The sequence below is a fragment of the Camelus bactrianus genome, chromosome 34 (assembly GCF_048773025.1).
Source record: "Camelus bactrianus isolate YW-2024 breed Bactrian camel chromosome 34, ASM4877302v1, whole genome shotgun sequence".
Taxonomy (NCBI): Eukaryota; Metazoa; Chordata; class Mammalia; order Artiodactyla; family Camelidae; genus Camelus; species Camelus bactrianus.
The window spans coordinates 3452404-3473819 of NC_133572.1; the positions used below are offsets into that span (position 1 = coordinate 3452404).

A 21416-nucleotide genomic window follows, 5' to 3' on the forward strand; every position below is an offset into this window, starting at 1 on the left:
CCCCCTATATCCTTCACATCAGCACTGAGCGGCTGAAACCACTCCCATCCAAGAAGCCCCCTAGAATGCTCGGGAAATGGTCTTAATCCCAGTCCAGATACAAAACCACAGACTTCCTCATCTCCTGCTTAACTAAAATGCCTACCATTTAGTATTTTACATCATATATGTTATCAGCTGAGTGCTTGGTGTGTCTTCAAACAGTACATAACCCCAGAGCTTGATTCTTCCAGTCTCACCACTTCTGTGTGCCTCAGACTGCAGGACCGTGTGAAAATGGGTACTTGGCCCATTTATCTTGGTTTCATGGGAAACGGTATCTTTCAATTGCCCGTTTGAAAGCCACCACTTTATACCTCGCTTGAGAGAAGAGCCTGCAGGTGACAAAGGAAGGGCTGGCAGCTGCACTCGCCCGGCTTCCGCGGATGACCCCCGACTCCTGCACTCTGGGCCCCGCTGCTGTGGGCTCTGTGCTTAGGCACAGGATTCTGTGCAGATTCTCCTCTTGTTGAGAGCCTGGCACTGACCCCACTACCCCCACCTCCACTCGACCTGTCGTGTTCCGAGCCAGACAGTCTGCACTGTCCCAGCACACCCCATCTTCCACTTCTGTCTACCTGGCTTTGCGTCAGAGTCAGTCTCAATGGTAGCACTGGTGCCTGGAAGACAATCTCTCGCTCTAAAGGGCGGAACACCTACCTTCTTCTTGGCGGAATCACCAGGCTCCTTGAGAAAGGATCTGGAAAGTGTTAGTGACTAACAGACACAGTCTGGAGTGGGTGTTCTCCTTAGGGTTGTTACTGCACAGTTGCTTCCAAGTAGAAAATCAAGACACACTCTGTGTTAGGAGAACTCTGTGTGCCAAGAGTTTCCATGCGTCACCACACAGAGGCACACTGACAGAGCTTTTGTTTCTTGGAATCAAGATGTACATCTTATGGGAACATCACAGGTCCTCCACTTCAGTCCGCTGGCCAATTACAACATCCATCCATGGATATGATGAAACTAGTGCTTTTGTAAATGCCTTTATTCAACGCAGTCAGTACTCACGGCAAACGTGTTACAGACAGGTGATATGCAGCACCGGAGAGAGGAGTTCCACGAGGGGAGACAATGGAAAAGGTGGCGAAGCAGCAGAGGCAGAAGTGGGGACGCAGTTACCAGCAACAAGGGAACGCAGGGAGGACGACTCGGAGAGGAGAGGGCAGGAGGCAGGACGGAGAAGTAAGGATGCCCGTCGCTGTCCGCCTGTCAGGATGCTGACGGGCACTGACACACTGCCGGGCGCTGGCGAGACCAGCTCCCCACCGGGCGAGCACAGGAGCGCCCCGTTTTCTCAGCCCAGGCAACGCTGCCGACAGACGGGCAGGGCCACAGAGGGAGGGTGAGACTGGTCAAGAGTCCAGAGTCTCTGACTTTTAACCTAAAACCTTAGAAAGGGTGCATGACAAGCAAGTTTCTGAAACAGGGGAATTTGAGACTAATCACATTTGTCTCATATGTATATTTGTGTTTCTAGGAAAAGGTTATCACAGGAAACCCACACTTGCAATGCACACTTACTTCACTGCTTTTTAACTTTCTCTTGGTAAACCAGGGGAAGGAAGGTTTTATTTGTATGTTAACTAAGTCCTGCACCTGATACGATTCAAACCTTTTAGAAAAGTCAAACGCCTCCATGAGCATGTAGTGAACAAACCGCCTACATCCAGGGTCCATGTGTGACGTCTGGGAAGTTTGAATTCACTAATATTCACAGACAGGACATTTATCAGCAGGAAAAAAGAAGACATTTTGTTTAAAAAAGACTTTAAGAACAAATGTGCAAGTAAGGGACTGACGACTAGTCTGTGCAGCACATGAATTTCTGGAATGTTCAACAGGCACTTATCAGGATTTGATTCGTGGCCTGGGTTGCAGGTTTTCTTCCCGGGATCTCTGGCCTGACCGCATCCCGGCCCAGCTCTAGTTCCTGGAGGTTCTAACCACCTTCTGCCAGCACGTCAGTCTACGAGGCGCTAGTGCTTGGACGTCAGCGTAAGCGTTGATGACACGCGGAATATCTGGGGCAGCATGTTACTGAGCTGATAGAACATTTCTTCAGAAATACTCTGCAAGGGGTTAAAAAAAAAGTTTGCCCTTGTTAAATCATCACTGATTTAAAATTGTTTTTCGTGTTTAAAAATACAGAAGTGATGGACGTGGCTCTGGACGCGGAGTGCCGTATGGGAAAACTCCCTTCCAGGGCTGATTCAAGTGCTCGGCCACGGGCGGGGGGCGGAGAGCGGAGGGGGGGGTCCTCTGCTCCAGCCTCTGAGCACCTGCGCTGTTCTGTCCGGTAAGGAGAGCAGCAGAAACCCTACATAAGCCAGTGTCACCAGCGGTGACAGCAGCAGCAACTTGGCTAAACTCCACGCAGAGCACAGGCTCGCTCCCTGCTAATGCCCTTCTTCACGACTCTTCAGAGTCAACGAGACACAAATGTGGGGAAAAGGGAACAGTGAGTCAGGGCTGGCTTTGGGTTAAACAAAAGATCCCCTGAGAGGTAGATGCTGACATCTTTGACAATAAACTAAGTGCCCTCATGGCATCTAAACACTTCTCCCCTTCAAAAACAGAAAGCTGTCAGCATTCTGTTGGGCTGGACTGAGTCCAGGGCCGGGGCCCAGCGGAGTCTGTGAGCAGCAGCATCACAGAGACTGAGCCGGGGCGAGACGGATCTGGAAACACACCTGCGGCACCAGGAACTGCACGGTCCTAGAAACGCCTCCATCCCATGAAGCCATTTCCATCATGAACCCTGAAAGAGAACGACAGACTCTGCTGAACTCTGAGTCTGGTCTTCAAACCCACCGGCCCTTCACGGAAGGACACGGAGCCCGCACTGCGGGGCTGCATAGCTTGACACCTCAGGGAGATGTGTGTCCATGGGGGAGGCCCGGCCTCAGGGCCAGGTGATCGCCTGCAGTCCTCGGTCCCCAGTGGGGGAGGCCCGGCCTCAGGGCCAGGTGATCGCCCGTGGTCCTCGGTCCCCAGCGGGGGACTCCTGGCCTCATCCTGTCGATGCACCTGTGATCACGACTCAAGCCTGATTTCATCTCCACACAGTGAAGCCAAAACAGGCTGTCAAAGACTAGCGAGCTCCGTATTTGTACGAAGACACCTGCAGGGATACGCCTGTGAGCTAGTGTCGTCCTGAAGACGTACAAGGCCAGGATCCCAGGCGGAGGATAAACCCGGGGCACTGAACCTGACAGTTCGCAGCACGGGACGCTGGAGAGTCACGTTTTCAGAATAAAGGTGAACTGGGGCGGGGGGTGGGGGGAGATTAACTAACCACGTGGCTCTGTTTCTTTTTAAGAAAATGAAAGGTAAGAGAGAATAAGCTGTATAAATGTCCAAATATCCTTGCATTACAAGAGGGCTGGAGACTTGACTTTGTGATTGGAAAAAGTAAGCGAGCTTGCTGTGGAACGTTTGCGCATTACACCGCGTAACCGAGGCACAGGTGCTGGGGCCCCTGCTCCTTCCTTCCCCTGGCTGGCTCCCCATGCGGGACTTGGGAGGAAGAAGCAGAGGGCTGCTGATGCTGCAGGAGAGAGATGCTGTTGGATACGAGGTTGGCCTCACCTTTGACACACTTAAACACAAGCTCCGCTCTCCTCAAGCACCAAGGTATAGTCATCTCCTAAACACAGAAACAAAACAAACCGTGTTTTTAACAGAACTTTGTTAAAAAAAAAAAAAGTATATATATATATACATATGTAGACAGATTGTAGTTTGTCTACAGAGTTGACCATCCACTTTCAGGCAAATGCCAGCCAACTTCAGCCGGACTTCCTCTGGTTTTTAGGCACGTAACTTCTTCCAGCTGTGAAGACTATACTTACGCAATGCAAACTAATTTAATTAGCCCAGTAAGTATAATTTAAAAAATGAACATGTCCTTAAAACTTTCTACGTAATTAACTCTAAAGACAAATATAAACGATACAGGAACCCCACCAATTACTCACAATATGTTAGCACAAATAACTCTATTAAATTGCACAATATTTGAATAAGCAATGCATTAAGATGTTTTTATTGATAACATATGTTATCACAAAAGTAATAGAAATAAACAACCTGCCCCAGCCACAAACCGAGCGCGTTCTTCCCGACATTGCTTTCTAACCTTTGACTAACTGAGCACGCACGTGCCAGCACCAGACTCTAGCACACCGATGATTTCCCAGTTGTGATCAGCGCTCGCGCCATTTTCAGTTCCATTTCTTTTCACTACCGTCAAGTTATTTTCCCATGTTGCAAGCCTTTGTAATTGTAACAATACAATGTATTTATCAATTTTTTATGGTGATCCTTAATCTCTTTGCTTTTAGGATCTTCTAACACTTTTAAAAACCACTGAGGACTCTACTTAGCTTTTGTTTCTATGGCTTACATCTCTTGATACTTATTGCATTAGAAATTAAAACTGAGAAAATATAAAAATCTTCATTTAAAAACAACAAAAATAAACCCACTCCATGTTAACATTTTTTTTAATGTAAAGTTACTATATTTTCCAAAACAAAAACATTTTAGTGAGAAGAGCAGCGATAATGTCTCATGTATCTACGAATCTCGCCAACGCCGGGCTTCACGGAGACGCCTGGGTTCTCGCACCTGCCTCTGCACCCATCTGTTGTGTGATCACCCAGCCTCTGGAAGAACTCTGTGACGCTCACGTGAGAGTGGAGAAGGCACGTAACGCCTCAGTGTTACCGTGAAAGTATCTAGTCTCGCTGGTCCCCCGAAGGGGCTAGGACCTGGGAGCTATCCTAGTGCACAATTTAAAACCTGCTGTTTCACTGAGTTAATGTATCACAACTTATTTAAATGGCCCTTTACAACTAGATTTCCACTGCTTCTTTTTGTTAACAACGCCGCAGTGCACATATTCATGTATACGATGTGTGCGTGTGTCTGCATCCAGGGCGTAGAGCACTTTTCTTCCCCTTTAGCACCTGTACGATGCCTTCTGTAACACTCAGCATACAGACGCTCACATATACAAATTGAGTGAGTCGTTTTTTATATATGGAAATTTAAAAAGCGACTTCCTCTGTAGCCAGAATTAGGCTTTGAGAGGACACTACTTTTTTGAGAAGATACTTTGTCTTAAGATGGATAATTAAAGAGGGGTCCAGTTGCCGGGAGGGCTAAAAAGTGAAGCATCCTCTTTCCCCAGGTTCTGGAAGCTTATACAAGGGACGAGCAGACTTCCCTGGTGTCTAAGTCACGTTTAAAACACTTCCTAGCTTCACATTCACGAAGAGGAAGAGCACGTCCTCAACTGCACAGGCTGCTGCAAGACAGCCACGGGGCCCTCCGGGAGAACACGCGTGCCTGTGTTTTGTCTGGGGGCTTGTTTCTGCCTCATTAAAAAAATGCACAGAGAGAGCAAGGTGACTGAAAACTACCTGTCTACAGCTAAGAGGAAATGCTGGTCATTTTGCAAGTTGTCCTACCAGGCTTCTGACTGGGACTTCAGCCCACAGATCAGTCTGAGGGCAACTGATGCGAGCACTGAGTCTTCCACCCCCTGACCGCGACACACACTTGTCCTCAAACATGTCCGCCAGTAATCACAAACGCAGTTTGTAGCTGCTGGGTCATTTTTCACAGCATCTCTTCACTTGAAGGCATTTCAAGCTTGTCTTCAAGTTCTGTTCTCTGGTCCGGGTCTCACAGCTCCAGTGACGCACAAGTCTTCGTCCCTCTGTTTCCACGTCTGGTTGTTTCTGCTGGGTTCACGTACGGTGTCCTATTTACATATCGTTCACTGACGCAAAACATTTTACTGAAGGATCATATGTGGGAATGAATACTGCCACGTAACTGAGTATTGGCATCACCTCAGGATGCTACTCTGAAACACACCATTTTTTCGGAATACCATGGAAATAATCAGAATCAAAGAATTATTCCTATTTATACTATTATAATAAGGCATTGTTTTTACATATAGAAAAGCACTATCTGAAAGTAACTTGTCCCATAAGCGGTCACTTACTGACGCCTGTGACTACCGGCTTCTGCGCTGTTCCAGGCGAAGGTCAAGTCTAAGAAGCACCGCTCACGGAGGACGATGAACGGCCGCACGGAGCTTCTGAGAGCCAGCCTCCAACCCCACACACGGGACACACGGGACCCCGAGGGGCTGCAGTCAGGGCAGCAAAGGTAACGATGAAGGACTGAAGCACAGGCGAGAACGGGGTGGTGCTCACAGTCTGGCCAAAAGCAGACAGGCAAGAAGCATCAGGTCCTTTCACTGCCCGCTTCTCCAAAGCCCGTCACCTTTTATCCCTCAACAGACACGTTCTTGCTTTTGGTACATGTGTGGCTAACTGTGGCCTAAAGCGGATGCTCATAAGCCAAATTAATAATGTCACACTCTTCAGAACGCTGCGAGTCAAAGCCAAGTTTCATCGGTGCCACAGGGAACACAGCAGAACATCAGATCATGGCAGGTCCCAGGGTCTCTCTGAAGTGACAATTTAATTTCAGATGATATAAACCCGCACATTCCAGCCCTCCACTTAGTGCTGCTGAGCGGCACATGGGCCTGAAGGGCACTGCAGAGAGCTGTGGGCGTGTGCGCTCACACACACCTGGGGTGCCGTTAAATCTTCCATTTGCCTACACAGAGACTCCATCCCAAGCGTCTGGCCATTTTTTTCTCTGATTGAAACCAGCACCCAAAAAGAATGGCTTTGACGGCTTGGACAAAGTAAACTGCAGGCTTCAGAAGTCAAGAGCACAACTAAGACCCGGGACACGGCTGACCGGTGTCATCACGGGGTGCGGGCTGCAGCCTCGCAAGGAGCCCCCGCTGAGTGCACGTCCACACGGGAGCCGGGTTTACCTCGCGGTGCGTCAGGTCAGGACGGAAAGCTCTGACCGTGAGTTCTAAGTGACGGTGGAAGTTCTACATCTTAGCGTCACAGCTGTGAGAACGCACTGTGAGAGGAACCCCCTGGAGAAGTGGGAAGGACCACGTGAAACAGCTCAGACTTTGGAAGCGAAGCAGGAAACTGGGCCCTGCGGCTCCCCTCTAGAGGACGAGCGGGCACCGCGCACACGCAGTCAGCTCGCAAGCTGTGAAGCTGCATCACAACGTCAGTGCTGACGGTGAGTGCGGACGATCCCTGGGACCCGAAGTGGGGGGCCGCACCCTGGCTGCTCAGCTTCACTCTCCCCCATCAGGGCCAGGTCGAGCTGCAGTGGTGGTGAACACGTGGTCGGGGCATCCTCTTCTGTCTTCACTGCACGTCTTAGAATTTAGATAAGACTTGTTTCCTGAGTTCATGTACTCACGAGGGAAATGGCAAGACTGTTCTTTCCTCAAGCACGTGCCTTGGAGGTTCCCGAAACGCTCGTGTTAATCCGTCTCATACCCATTATCAGAGGGTGAGGCGCAGCAGCCCGGCTTCCCCGTTTCTCACAGCCAGCAACCACCCTGGGAAACTCCCTGGCTGCACGCGCGCCTGGCCTGACATCTAGCGATCCCACCCCTAAGCATCTGCCCAACAGCAGCGCCAAAGCACGTGCGCCAGAACATTCACAGGAACGGGAGAAGCAAGACGTGGGAAGTGCCCAGATGTCCCTGAGCGGCAGAACGGCTCAGCGCCTGCGGTCTCGTCCTGCCGGGGGACAGTCTGCACCAGACAGCCCACCCCAACGACCACAAACAGCAACACCGATAAGCTCCACGCACGTGACGCCGGATGCAGGGTCTGCACGACAGGAGCGCACGGACACACAGGACGAAAACACACCGAACAATTCTATGCTTTTCATGGTGAAAACAGGTGCTACCTCTGCGGAGGGAATGCGGTGTAAGTCTGGAAGGGAGCATGAGGGCGGCTCTGGGGAGCGTGTGACGTTCTATTTCATGACCTGGGGATTGATGACGCTGGTGTTCGGCTGCTGCAGATGGGACTATGTTTACGAGATGTGAACTTTTCTTTACGTGTATGATATGCTAAAAAAAGGCTAAACATAAGCAACAACATACGTATCGACCACAATGACGGCAACAATGAAAACCCCCAAGTCCCAAACGATTGGACGCGTTCAGGGCACAAAAAAGGAGTCAGGAACTCAGGACTCGGGACCTGCAGGTTTGTCCCACATCCACCAGGCTAGATGGACTCCGTGTGGCAGTGTCTTCAGATCACAAAGATCTACAGATACAATTGGTGGCAGCAAGATGTTTTCCTTTTGCTGACACATGACTTTTTCTTTCCTTTCTTTTTTTTAAACTGAAATTCATTTCAACAGCTGTTTTTATCGACCACAGGACAGGGACAGTTTCTGACATTATCGCCGTTACCTTCCACGCCCTGCAACGTGGTAACAGAGTGCCTGGCAAGCTTGTTTGTCACAGGAAGAAAACAAGAGCTGAAATGCCCTGGACCCTTGCACGGAAGCCGGGACAAACACCACCTCTGCATCCTGTGCAGTGCTGTCTGGGTTTGCAGAATAAACTTCTTGACCTGAATGGAGGTTTAAATACAACAAAGGGGAGGATCGTGGCTCAATATACTTTGGTGAATTAAAATGGACACTCTGGAAACAAACTTAATGTTCTGCAGCTGGCTGTCCCGATTTAAAACATGTAACTTTTGTGACACTAAGGGAGAGGGCACGCTAGTAGCATCAGATGTCTGGAAGTAAATCTGAACTTAGTGACTTTTGGAAACACTGTTTTTGAGGTTGTTTCCCACCTACATATAACCATTTTTATAGACTGGTTAACCAGGCGTCCAGCTGCAGGAACATGTGGATGTGTCCTTGTGACTGGATTCATCACACGCTTTCTGTTACTCCCCGAAGACTCTTCTATGGATGGACTAGTTAGCGAAGATCACAACAGCTAAGAACTCCTGATGGAACTAAAACTTTATAAAGCTAGAGTCAGGGAAACCCCATGCTTGTCACTCTCTCCTGCTGCCGTACTTGGCAGCACTGAGTCTACAGATGTGAATGGAACAGAACATTCTGAAGTATGGTGACGCTCTCGTGGGATGGAGCCCGAATTCTCTTCAGCAAAACGAGGGGCGTCTGGTGAAAGTACGAATGGTCTGGAAGTGGGAAACCAGTTAAAGCCGCCCTGCCCCACACAGACTCGGTGTGTGTGCGCTTATACTGGGGCTGCATTTAGAGGCGGCGGCTCTAAGCGGGGACTTGTCCCTCTGAAACAGCACAGCACAAAACCTTTCACGCTGCACTCCGCAATACAGCATTTGCGCGCATCTATTATTCTGGTAGATGACTTTTGATAATCAATGGCCAAACTTCTTTCCTTTCACAGTCTGTACTTGCCAGTTAGCCACGGTGCTTTTTAAAAAAAAATGCCACTCTAAGCAAGCGGGCAGCACGTTGCCGACAGGGGCCCGCCGCCGCCAGGCCGGCCGCCGGCCTCCAGGGGGGCCCTGCCCCGCGCCCTTTCGTTCTGAGGCCGCTTTGTTACTCCCGTCTCTCTGAGGTCAAATTCTTACTCTCTGTGTTATTTCTGCAACTCACCCCTCTAACCAGTTTTTATGCGGGCACGGGAAGGAAGCAGGAGAGAAAGCAAACAGTCGTGGAAAGAGACTTTTCTTTTTAAATTAAAAATGTACAACAACGCGCAGGGCAGGAGAGAAGGAGTGGAGGGCGGCGCCGCGCTCCCCAGCGGCGCCCCCGAGGGGCCGCTAACGCAAGGCCGGCTCCTGCCCGTCACCTCCGGGACGACAGCTCTGCCTCCGCCTATTAGTGCAAACTCAGAGAATGCCAACTAATTTTAACGTTAGCCTAAACCTAATACAAACGCGGAAGTAGATCTAATACCACTTAAGACAATAATGGAGAAGGCAGAGGAGGGCACGCGCCTGATCCAAAGCTGGAGACCAGTCTGACTCCCCACCCTACCTGCTGAGGACGCCGCCGTAACTCTCTGGCATCAACGGTGAGGGACTATTCAGTTTTAGATCGTATGTCGCTCAGTTCTATTACACAGATAGGAGTGCAAAGGTCCCTTGGTGAAAAGAAACAGAGCTTTGAATGTGTAAAGTGGATTGTTACTATGACATGACACTGAGAGCAACGCGCCCGAAGAAGCCGCGCCCGCCCCACTCACCTCGGACATGTCGTGCACCAGCAGGAGAGGAATGCTTATGGTCGTGACGTCATGGGTGCAGCACACCTTGAGGATGTTTCGCAGCCCCATGATGGCAGGGTCCCGGGCGGTGATGTTCCCTGACTTCACGTTGTCGTCCACACAGAGGTGGAAGGCGACGTGGATCTCTGAGAGGTTGGAGTGCCGTGTGATGTAGAACTCTCCTGGGAACGACACACACAGTCATGACTTCCAAGTGCACGAGTCACACCCATCAGTGGGCTTTACAAACAACCAGGATGGGCAGCCGGTGTGCGGCGGCTGCAGAGGGGCGTCAGGGACCAAACGATCACTGCTCCTTAGTTCTCGGAAAGAAGGTGATGAAAAAGGGGGCGTCATGTGCCTACTGGTCATCTGTATGTCTTCATTGGAGAAGTGCCTGTTTAGGTCTTCTACCCATTTGTGGATTGAGTTGTTTGTTTCTTTCTTATTAAGCTGTATGAGCTGTTTATATATTCTGCTTCAATTAAACAAAATTATACTTAAAAAAAAAACTGGGGGTGTCAGGCAATTTTACGTTAGAGGTCACAACTGTTAGGAAGGGGCCGCCGAGCAGTACGTACACCAGGTGAGGACCCGGCATCATTATTTTGACATAAATGCTCAAAATGTCCTATTTAAAGGAAACCCAACGTGTAAAAGCAGGCTGCCTGATTACCCGTCCTCCCTGCGCCCTAAATCTGCTCTCTCTCAGTTAACGGGTCCCATCTCCCTGCAGTTCGCCGCACAGGACGGAAACATGGAAGCTGCCCTTAATCACTTTCTTTCTCCCCGTGCCTCCACTGCAATCCATGATGCAACCCACCGTTTTCAGTACGTCTCCAGCAAAGAGCCCAACTCCCCATGTTCACTGCCATCACCCTGCACCGTGCTACCATCGCCTCTCACCCCGGTTTCTGTGACAGCCTCTTCATCTCTCTTCTCCTGTTTTTGTCCACCTACCAACCGTTTTCATAATCTGACGCAAAAATGATTTAACTGTAAATCGGATTATATCACTCTCTTATTTACTTAAAATGGTCCAACAGGCTGCACTACACCCAGAGAAAACCCAGACTCGGTCCCCCTGCCTCACCCCCCCTGCCCCAGGCACACAGGGTGAGCTCCTCAGACACGCAGAGCTCATCTCCCACGCGGGGCTGCTGCCAGGGAGGCGTTCCCCACGGCTCCTGCATGGCTGCCTGCTTTTCGCCAATCACGTCTCACAGCAAAGGTCACCTCCTCAGAGAAGTCTTCTTTGACTGACCCATTGGATGGAGAGGACTCCCTCACCCCTCACTTAATCTCTTTCACATTGGTCTGCTTTATTTTCTTCCTGGCACTGAAATTCTTTTGTTATTTGTCTGTGAGACTGTTTTAAAGAGACCACTGTTTACACTCCACGACTACAGGGACCCGGCCTCTCTTGCTTCCCGCGCACTCTCCAGCACGCGGAGCGGCGGGACCCGGTGCACGGCAGGTACTCGGGGAACACCTGTTCAGTGAACGGGTAAACAGATGTTCTGGACTGAACGCTGGCCCAGTGTTTATCAAAACTTACAATCCAGGCTTTTTACAGTCATTCTGTTTTCTACGTGGTCACACTAGCCATCATTTCTGTTCTGTAGTTTCTGTCACTATAAATAAACAAAATATGAAGCATATAGTGCTGTGCTTCTGTGAACACGCCTGCTGCACCGGGAGCCCGGCTGTGTCCCTCGAGGGACACTCTGCTCTTCTAAGAACGGCTCTTCCGTCACTAGGCCCTGCTCTCACAAACATGCTCTCCCTCGCTTCTCAGGCATCAGCTCAGGATTTTACCTACATTTACCCTTAAACACAGAGTACACTTAAAGTACTTAATGCACTTAGGCACAGTGTTTAACCATGTCTCGCTACTAGCACACATAAGCTGTGCCCCCACTGGCAGGCCCCAAGGCAAAGGTCTTTTTTTTTCCTTTAACTTAAAAGAATTAGATAAGCAGCAAAAGAACTGAAAGCAAGGCCAGTGGCAGAGCTCCCTAAACAGACCAGACAGAGGAACAATGGGAAGAAACTGTGCGGTGGGGAGTGGCGCAGCGGCGGCTTCCCCGGCAGGCGCCAGGAGACGCACACTGCAGACTTCTCAGGAGCCCGGTGGACCGCGGGGACAGTGTCCCCCTGGGCCCGCGAGGCGCCTCACCCTCTTGAACCGCCACTGGGAACTGAGACGATGGGAGTCAGAGCATTAGACGTGGGCTGCGGTCCAGCAGCGAGGCCGATGACTTACTACACAAGTCAGGTGCTCCTAATCCCCGGGCTGGCACGGCTCTGCCTGACCTCAGGTGACTCGCCCTGGGCCTCGCTGTACCCGTTAGGAAAGTGGGGGTCATGGAGCTGGCAGCAGAAGTCAAAATAACATGCCATCGTGGAGAAAGGACCAGACTGGGTGTTAAGAAGATCTGCTCTCTAGCACTTACTGGCTGGGTGATCTTGGGCAAATCAATTCAACATACAGAACCTCTGTCCCTTGTGAATTAAATGGGAAAAGCAATGCCCGACTGCTTTCCTGACAAAGTTCTTCTGAGAACTGATGATGGAAGCTGTAAACACTTGGATAGTGATCAAGCAAACCCACTGCTTACAAGATACACAAATAAAACTTCTCCTCTGCAGCTGTAAAACTTAGGAGCATTTGTGCCTCGGCCCCTCCTCCCCGCCGGTACACCGCTGGGCTGCGCAGGGCCCCGCAGCCAGATGGGAATTCAGACGCCGTCAGCACACCGAGCTGAACCGTTAAGACCCCTTTTCTAATGCAGCCTCGCGACGCGTTCTCCTGATGTGGTGGTATAACGAGATACTGACCTACAGGCTTTTTCCGAAAAAGAAGTGAGGAGGAGAATAAACAGAGCAATAAAGAGTTAAATTTAAAACAATCAGACGTCGGTACCTCCGGAATAGATAAGATTGGCACATTTCAAGCAAGCCACAAAACACAGACGATTTAAATTATGGATCTATGAAGAAAAATACAATAAACCCTGTCTCAATGAAGGTATTTTTAGACGGAGAGGAGGCCTGTTTCCTGCTCCACAAGGTGGAGGAAGCAGCACGCCGTGACGCAATCCCGCCTCCGACGTTACCCACCGAGGCAGGACACCTGACGGTGGGAGGAAATTCGGAAGCTGATGACCACAAGCTAAGTGGTGGGGACTGACGAGGTGAGGGCCAGAGACGGGTGTGCTATTTGCTTAGATCAAGCGGAATGTGACCTACATGTAGAAAATCTGGGGAAGGAAATGTGAGGACACAACTTCGGTTATTTATGAAACTGCAAAATTTACCATTTAGTTTAAAAGACTTTAGTCTTATAAAGTGAACAAACAGGTCCTCCCTGCCATATAAACACCACCAAGGACCTTCAGAATGCTTTCAGTCTAGAAGGGGACCAGGAGACTGAATTTCTGGCTGATAAACAATACATCCACGAATAATAAAGAAAATTAAAGAAATGGAAAGCACAAAAATTTACAGGGAAATGGAAGAAAGATTCTAAATCAGACGGTCCATGTTCTTTTCACACGTTCAGCTGTTTAAATCCCCATGTGCGATTGTATAAATTTCAGAATAAAAACTACTTCCTGGTTCATTTAAGAAACTAAGAAACAATGTATAAAAGGGGAAACTTGAAATAGCAAATAACGGTAAAAATTATGCAACTGCTTGAGCGATTTTTCTTGTGTGAATCTAGAAAAACTTAGTGCTGGTAGAAGAACGAAGATTTAATTGCACAACACTGTGGCAGACAGTGTTCTCAAGTGATCCACTGACAGGTGTCTCATAGTGTACAACATAAGAACTTACGTTTCAAATCTATGCTTTTCATGTATGTGATTATACGAAAATGGCAACTTAGGATAGAATAAAACTTACCAGGTAAGATATTTAAATAGTTCCGATCGGCATTCTTAGTTTTATCATCACTTCCTCCATTTCGATTTCCAGAATCTATTCGTAAGATAACGCAACATGAAAGACACAACATATGAAAACATATTACTATCACTGCCACTCCCCAAGCAACCACAGCAACAGCAAACGCGTGCAAGGATCTCTCCATGCAGGTGGTCTGACATATGCTTTACACGGACGGGTCTCATTTAACTCTTACAAACGCCCTCCAGCACAACCTTGTAAGTCCTAGCGCGCTCATCATCTTGTGCATGAGAACAGAGGCATAGATGGAGTTAGTTCACTTAGCGAGGCACGTGCTGGGAAGTGGTGGCACCAGCTCTAGGATTTGCACACTCAGATTCCAAATCCCATGGTTTCAACCACACTGGACTTGCCAATGCCCTGTTTTTCATCTGGGAGGTTCAGGGCACTAAGTACACATAAAACACTCATTAGATAGCTGTGGTGCGGCCATCTTTATTTTTAGCATCGGAGTCACCGCTGTTGACACAACTTGTTCAGGACTACAAGCTAATGCTTAGCAGCCCAGGAAGCACTTGATATTCAGCCCATTCCTGAAATTTGTTGCTTCTCATCTGACACCACGTACAATTTCTTTCAAACAGGTATGTGAGATTCTGTTTCAGGTGGAACATTTTTTTTTCAGATATTCAATAGTTTTTCTTTCTTTCTTTCTTTTCAGAAGGCGTGATATTACTTTGAAGGACACATGGTGGTAAAATAAAATATACTGCAACTGACCACACACTGTTACAGTTGAACTCAGACTGTTTTACATACGAACACGTATTTTTAATAGAAGACAAATTTGAGTTTTATAAGAATTCTACAAGAACTCAAGAATGCAGGATGAGTATCAGCAGTCAAAGCAGCTATCTTTAAGAGGCTGTATATTTATTCCAATTAAATATAAAACTATATTGAAATGGCCTTCAGCATCAGAAGATCACTTGAAAAGTCAGAACTTCAAATGAGGAAACTGAAAACACCAAGGGAATATTATGGTTTCAAAAAAGTTCTGAATAAAAATAGCCTCACATTTTACCCGCAGACTACTTTGAATAACTGATTTATAACATCGTACCTTGTAAACGCATATATGTTATAAACAGACGGAGAGTCACAGAGAGAAGGTTCTGGGTGGCCAGAATCCAAACTCAGTGCAACAGTCTGATTCTCACAGTCATGTAATTGACAGGCTTCAAATAAACGTCTGCTCGCAGCACAGAACATGAACCAATAAATAAGGACTCTAACTTTGTTCACGTGGGATGTGAACAAACAGAATCCCTACCAAGCAAACAAGAAAGAACAGTTCATAGTTCATGTTTCAATGGTACCACCTTGTAATACTAAGAAGATGGCTACCTTTGAAAAATGTATATAAAATGTGTTCAAAAAATTAAATTGCTTTTGGCTCATGATGAACTGCAGAAATACAAAGATGCTAATATAACAAACACAGTAAGAGACAAGTGGAATGTCTTGGGAAAGACAGCACTTGCGAACCAGGATGTGAATGTGGGCACTCCCAGAAAGGGAAAAGACGGAGGAAGTGTTTTTGCAAGCTCTTCCATAACGACACGTGGGTCCTTCAAGAAAGGAGTCTTGTATAAAACTGCTTGTTTCACTGACTCACTTAAACCACAAAATAGTTGCTTGAACAAGAACAAAATACTACCACGATGTACACACACCACCCTAACCGTGTGCGGTTTAAAGCTTCCTGTCACTGCACACTTTCTCTCTCATCAGTAAACTTAGCATCCTCCTCCTCCTCCCACCCCTGGCCTGATCTCAACCTGCATGCTTTGGGTCACTACTAAGAATAATAGTAAAAGGCTTCTGAGCACACCACTGCTAGTGCGAACGAGATGGAGGAGGAAAATGAAAGAAGACCAAGAGGATGTGCTGAAATTTTCCAGAAGGGTCTTTGTTGGGATATGCTTCCACACTGACTTCCTGATACTCAGCCTGGCTCTGTTGCACGTCACACACATTGCCACAGCGAAGCCACGGCTAACTAGAGTGGAAATACAAGCTGGTGGAGTCACGATGGAGAGCAACTGCAGACACCACCAACATTACAAATGCACATGTCCTTTACCTCAGGGACTTCTCTTTATGAACCCACCCTATAGATGTGCTCACACGTGCACGACGGCATGTGTGTAAGGTCATTCATGCATTACTACTTATGACAGCAAAACTTTGGAATAGATTAGATATCTATCAATAGGAAACTGATTAATAATGGGATATCCCACAACGGACTACTGCGCAGCAGTCAAACGGCACAGGGAGGCTCCTTCTGTATTGATACAAGATGATGTCCAGGACAAATTACTCAGTGAACAAAAGCAGAATATAGAAAAGTGTGCAGAGAAAGCTGCCATTTGCGTGAAAAGGGAAAACAAATACATACACACACGTGCTCTCTCTCACACACACGTCCTGAAGGTACACGTGACACAGCACTGTCCACCTCTGGAGTGGGAAACTGGTGTGAATCTTGAAACTGTTTTATCCATTTAAGAAATGATTAAAATATAAACAAAACTTTTTTTAAGTCTACTGAATAAACATGGACACTGCGGTGAATGCTAATCAAGTCAGGTCTAGACAGCCACATTCCAGCATCAGGGGAAAAGGAGGAATCCCATTATTAGACAGGAGAAAGGAATAGAGACGCCAAGCAAAGATGCAGCGATCCCCGTCTGCTCACTACAGAACACAGAACATGAACCGAAAGTACTACAAGGGTTTCCTTTAAACACTGCGTTTGTAAAATAAACAAACAAAACAGACACCCAAAGCACCAGAAGTGGATTTAAAGACTGACCAGCAACCATTTAAAAACACACCGTATTTTATTTCTTGGGCAAGGTAATCAGATTTTTATAAGAAATAATAAAATACTGAGTATGCACTCAGGCCAGGTAAGGGCATGTACTGTAATTTTATGCCTGTGACACAGTATGAAATGTCAGAAATATAGGAAAAACACACCTTACATATACTTTAGAATGACTACTCTCATATTTAGCTCCTAACTAAACAAACCTATGGCACCAATTCAACTTATAAAGAAAGTGCTTTTTACAATTTCATTTTTCAATTAAAAAATAGCAGAATTCCTCTGTAATCTGAGTCAGAGTGTGTTCTTTCATCTTCCCTAGGTCTTCACTTAAGTCTCCCTATGCATAAACAGAAAATTTCTGGAAAAAGATGCCATGAACTTTTTCCATAGCTTAAAGTCATTTTCCAGTAAATTTCCTAGAAGGATGTTTAGATTCTGGGTAAGTATAGAGAACGCAGGACATAGTTCTAAACATAGTAACTTCTTAAAAGAACCAAAACCAATTCTTGTAACTGATGTCATGCTACGTAAATGGATCAAAGATGGAACATACAGAAAGGGTGTATTTTGGGCTATTTACTCAATGATTTCAATGCCCTTGGTAGTAATAATTGTATCCATTTTAGAGATACAGAACCTGGACAAAAGATCACCAATGTCCCCCTGAGCGCCTGCTTCGCCCAGCGTATAACTACAGGACTGAATTTTAGAAACAGTTTTTCAAGGGATCTTGAACAAAATCACACAAAAAAGGAAATTAAGAACAATTTAAGCTTCTAAAGATCTTGACTTTTCTTCTTAATTTCTTTCCCCCACCTTCCCACCTACAAAACTTTCTGTATTTTAGATGGCCCATATGCTAGGAGAGTGCTTAGGGACAGAACACATTGAAAGCAAAATTTTTAAAAATTCAGGTTGGACTGACCGTATGCGTCTTTCAGCTTGCTCCTGCGCTGGGTTCTGGCATAAAGTACCACCTGCTGGACAACCTCCAGCTGCTCTTCAATTCGGGGAAAGTGAAAGTCGGTGCATTCCTGGCAAACCGTGGCGAAATCTAAGGGACCCAACACAGTTACAAGCTTCTAAAGGTGAAGTATCACATACTTAGTACTTACAGTGATATCCAGGAGAAATAAGGATAAAATCCACAAGGACGACCGCTCACACTCAGCCTTTCAATAATTACGTCTTACTAAGTTAGGGGACGACAATTTTGTTTTGATCAGAAACTTAATGTCTCAATCACTCAAAAGAGTAAACAGTTAACGGACAATGAAATTTTAATATAATTCCAAACCTTCTTTAAACAATAGATACTTTGACCATAATCCAGTCCCTAAAAGTGCTAAAAAGTAAGAAGGTTCTTATGTTTATGATAGACTATAAACTCTATTTAAGCTTCTTTGAAAAAGTTACACATTTTAATCCATTTTACTCATTTAAAAATTTTAAATAATCATAAAAAATGAATCGTACTAAGAAGGAAGGTAGAATTTACCAAGCATATTTAAGAAATAGGTTATTTAAAAAAAACCAAGAAAAAGGACAAATGGATGAACTAAAATTCACTGAGTCAGGATCTGCTTCTAAATTGAAAAAGACGTTTATATCTTGATTATTCTTTTTGTTCTGTCTTGAAACTAGGATCCTCTAAGAGTATTATCTACAGTAAGTTGGCATCTTAAGAAAAATTAAGTATCCCGATGCACTCTTTGCAGGTGAAGTGTGAAATGCGTCTCACACAGCCGGGCCTGGGCCTGGGTGCTGTCCAGTCCACTTGGATCTGGGGTGACTACTGCTTTTTTTCAGTTCTCCCATCATTCCTTTTTTTAGAATGGCATTAAGTGGAGCAATTTGATGAAATGGACATGCACGAGGCCAGCGCACCTCTCTTGATGCCGCTGTATGAATTGATGCGATTATCCACCAGCAGCACCAGGCCGCAGAGGGACGTGGAGTAGAGGGACAGCGCCGTCTGCAGCCGGTGCAGCTTCACGCCACTGCGGTGGTGCCTCTTGTGCCTGCAGAAGTCCAGCATGTCGGCCCTCAGCAGCCGCAGGTTATGCATGGTCTTCAGCTGGGCTCCTGCGGGAGAGGCAACAGCCCCAGAAAGATACTCAGACAGCTGCGAAAACCCAGCAGAACAGGATGCATATCTCTATGGCAAGAATCCAGACAAATCTGTGCTCCAAGTAATTTTAAATGGGCCCTGCAATTGTCTGTTTTAATAACTATTTAATCTTCCTATTTGCAAAATATAATATATGAGCTAAAACAGAAAACTTACAGCCAACAAACTACAGACTTCCTTGGAGCAGAACATAATTTTTAATAAAAAGAACCTCGTAGAGTCTACTCATATGCTAGGAATTTTCTCTGACAGCAGTAAAAAAAATTTCACAAGTTACAATACATTATGATGGCAAAAAATGAATACACTTGCCTAAGTGAATGGTGAAACTCTCTTCTAACTTTCTCTGTTCCTCATAAATCCGTCCATTTGCTTCTGCAGATTCTCTGAACTGATTTGGCTGAACTTTAATTTCCTCACTGAAATCAAGAAAAATTATCGATATGCTTTTTGTGTATGTGATTGTCAAGAACCTTTCTTAAAGGAAAGAACACTTTATAATGGAATGAGATGAACCTAGCGGCTGCAAGCAGCGCCTAATCCGTGGGGACACGGGAGCGCGCCAGCGCCCACAGGCTCTGGAACGCCCACTTGCCCTTCTGTTTCTTTGGTTATTTCTTCCAGGAAGTAATGCATGTTATTTTTTTTCAGTCATTAAAATATCAATTCATATGCTATTATTTAATATTTCTTAGTAGCCTAAGAGAATTAATAAATGACGTAACTAACATTACTTTTTCATGTTTAAAATGACATATTTAAACAAATACAGTATGTTCTATATCAGATTGAGGTCTGGCAAAACTGGAAAATAAGTGAAGTGGTATATATAAAAATTTAAAAGTCAAACAAAAGGAATAATTAAAAAATGAAGTTCATTGTGACATACTCATAGCCTTTCTCTTTTTTTTTTTTAACCATTTCCTGTATTTTCCCATCAACATTCTCCCGTGAAAGGACCTCTCTCTGCCCACTCTGCCATCGCACTCCCTGTAAAGGTCTCCATGGGGCGCTAGAGCCGTGCAACCGCTCAATGCAAATCCCATGGTTGCTGAGGATGGCGCAAGTCTGTCATCGTCATCCATTTCCCTGACTGCATTTTGGGGGTAAATCCAAACAGTCTCATTAGCATCGCTGATTGATTTCATTAGTAGATATGGCAAATTTAAACCTAAAAGTAATGTATATTAATTAAATAGAAATATGAAATTTAAAACATTTATTCAAATGTATTTAAAACTTATTTTAAATGTATTTAAGAGAATATTTTTAAATAATAAAGGTAAACATAAAATGAAGTAGTTTCATATTAACCCAAACTTTTCCCGAGCCCATCAGAGATTTAAGGTAACAAAGCAACTGAGAAACTGAACTCAGAAGTGTGACAGGGCGGGGAGAGGCGCCCGGGCAGCTTCCATCTTGGCAGAGCACAGCAGAGATGAGTTGCTGCAAGGGGGCGAGGAGAAGTCAGCTAAAGCGGGAATGAATTCCTGAAGGTCCAGGATGGGCCGGCGCGCAAGCTCAGCCAGCCCGGAGCTGCAGGCACTGCGGGCGCCGCGGGCTCTGACAGACTCTTCCCCACTGGCTTCCACCAGGCGCCTCTGATGAAACGATGCGGGCAGCGCGGGAGAAAAGTCACCCACTCGGTGGCACAGGCAGAAATGCTAAAGGTGCCCCAAGCCCAAGGCCCAGACTCACAGGCTGAAGCTGGCCCAAGACCACAGAGACCTGCCTCCTGCCCCAACGACGAGCCTGGCACCAACTGCCAGGGAGCAGCCAGCAGCCTGGGACTCACCACTGGCCATCACAGCGCGCAGATGTCCCCAGCCTGCCCATCCGCCTACCTCTCCCTTTGTATTGTGTTCAGCACTATTTTCGTTTGAAGTGAAGAATATAGCCAAATACGTCAGTGTCCAGGATGTTACTCCATTTCTAATTATAAAAAATTGTTTAAATATTTCTAAGGAGTTGTCCTGGGGAGACCACCACCACCAATGAGAGATGATGATAAGAGGTGCTGAGGACAGTTTAACGACAGTCCCCCGTCCGCCTGCCTGCACGCCCGTCCCATAAACATTTACTTATGCGCTTGTGTCCAGAGCTAGACACTTGGCAAAGATCTGGGTATGTGACAGCAGAAAACACAGACATGGTTTCTGTCTTCAAGGCAAGATGGGAGGGGGAGACTGACATTATACAAATAAAATGTTACTTCTACATGCTTCCAGCAAATGCCAGAAAACGCTGGACACAGGATTATCATAGCGTACTAAATATATTTC

The 21416-nt window shown here is 46.6% G+C and overlaps 1 protein-coding gene across 5 annotated transcripts in view; it reads right to left on the bottom strand.

Annotated features, from left to right (window-relative positions):
- Window positions 1–1012: 1012 nt before the first annotated feature.
- FERRY3 (FERRY endosomal RAB5 effector complex subunit 3) overlaps window positions 1013–21416 on the bottom strand; it is a 29838-nt gene continuing 9434 nt past the window's right edge. For 3 of the 5 annotated variants that reach the window (XM_010964715.3, XM_010964723.3, XM_045524558.2), the window contains 8 exons: window positions 19447–19553; window positions 18891–19088; window positions 17929–18057; window positions 14102–14176; window positions 10172–10374; window positions 3634–3691; window positions 2736–2803; window positions 1013–2114 (listed from right to left, as the gene is read on the bottom strand). In XM_010964715.3, coding sequence (XP_010963017.1) covers window positions 2022–2114; window positions 2736–2803; window positions 3634–3691; window positions 10172–10374; window positions 14102–14176; window positions 17929–18057; window positions 18891–19088; window positions 19447–19553 — 931 coding nt within the window. In that variant the 3' untranslated portion in view covers window positions 1013–2021. Of the gene's footprint in view, window positions 2115–2735; window positions 2804–3633; window positions 3692–3739; window positions 10070–10171; window positions 10375–14101; window positions 14177–17928; window positions 18058–18890; window positions 19089–19446; window positions 19554–21416 lie in introns of those variants that run through there. The other 2 variants (XR_012503901.1, XM_074357238.1) reach the window with 2 other exon arrangements.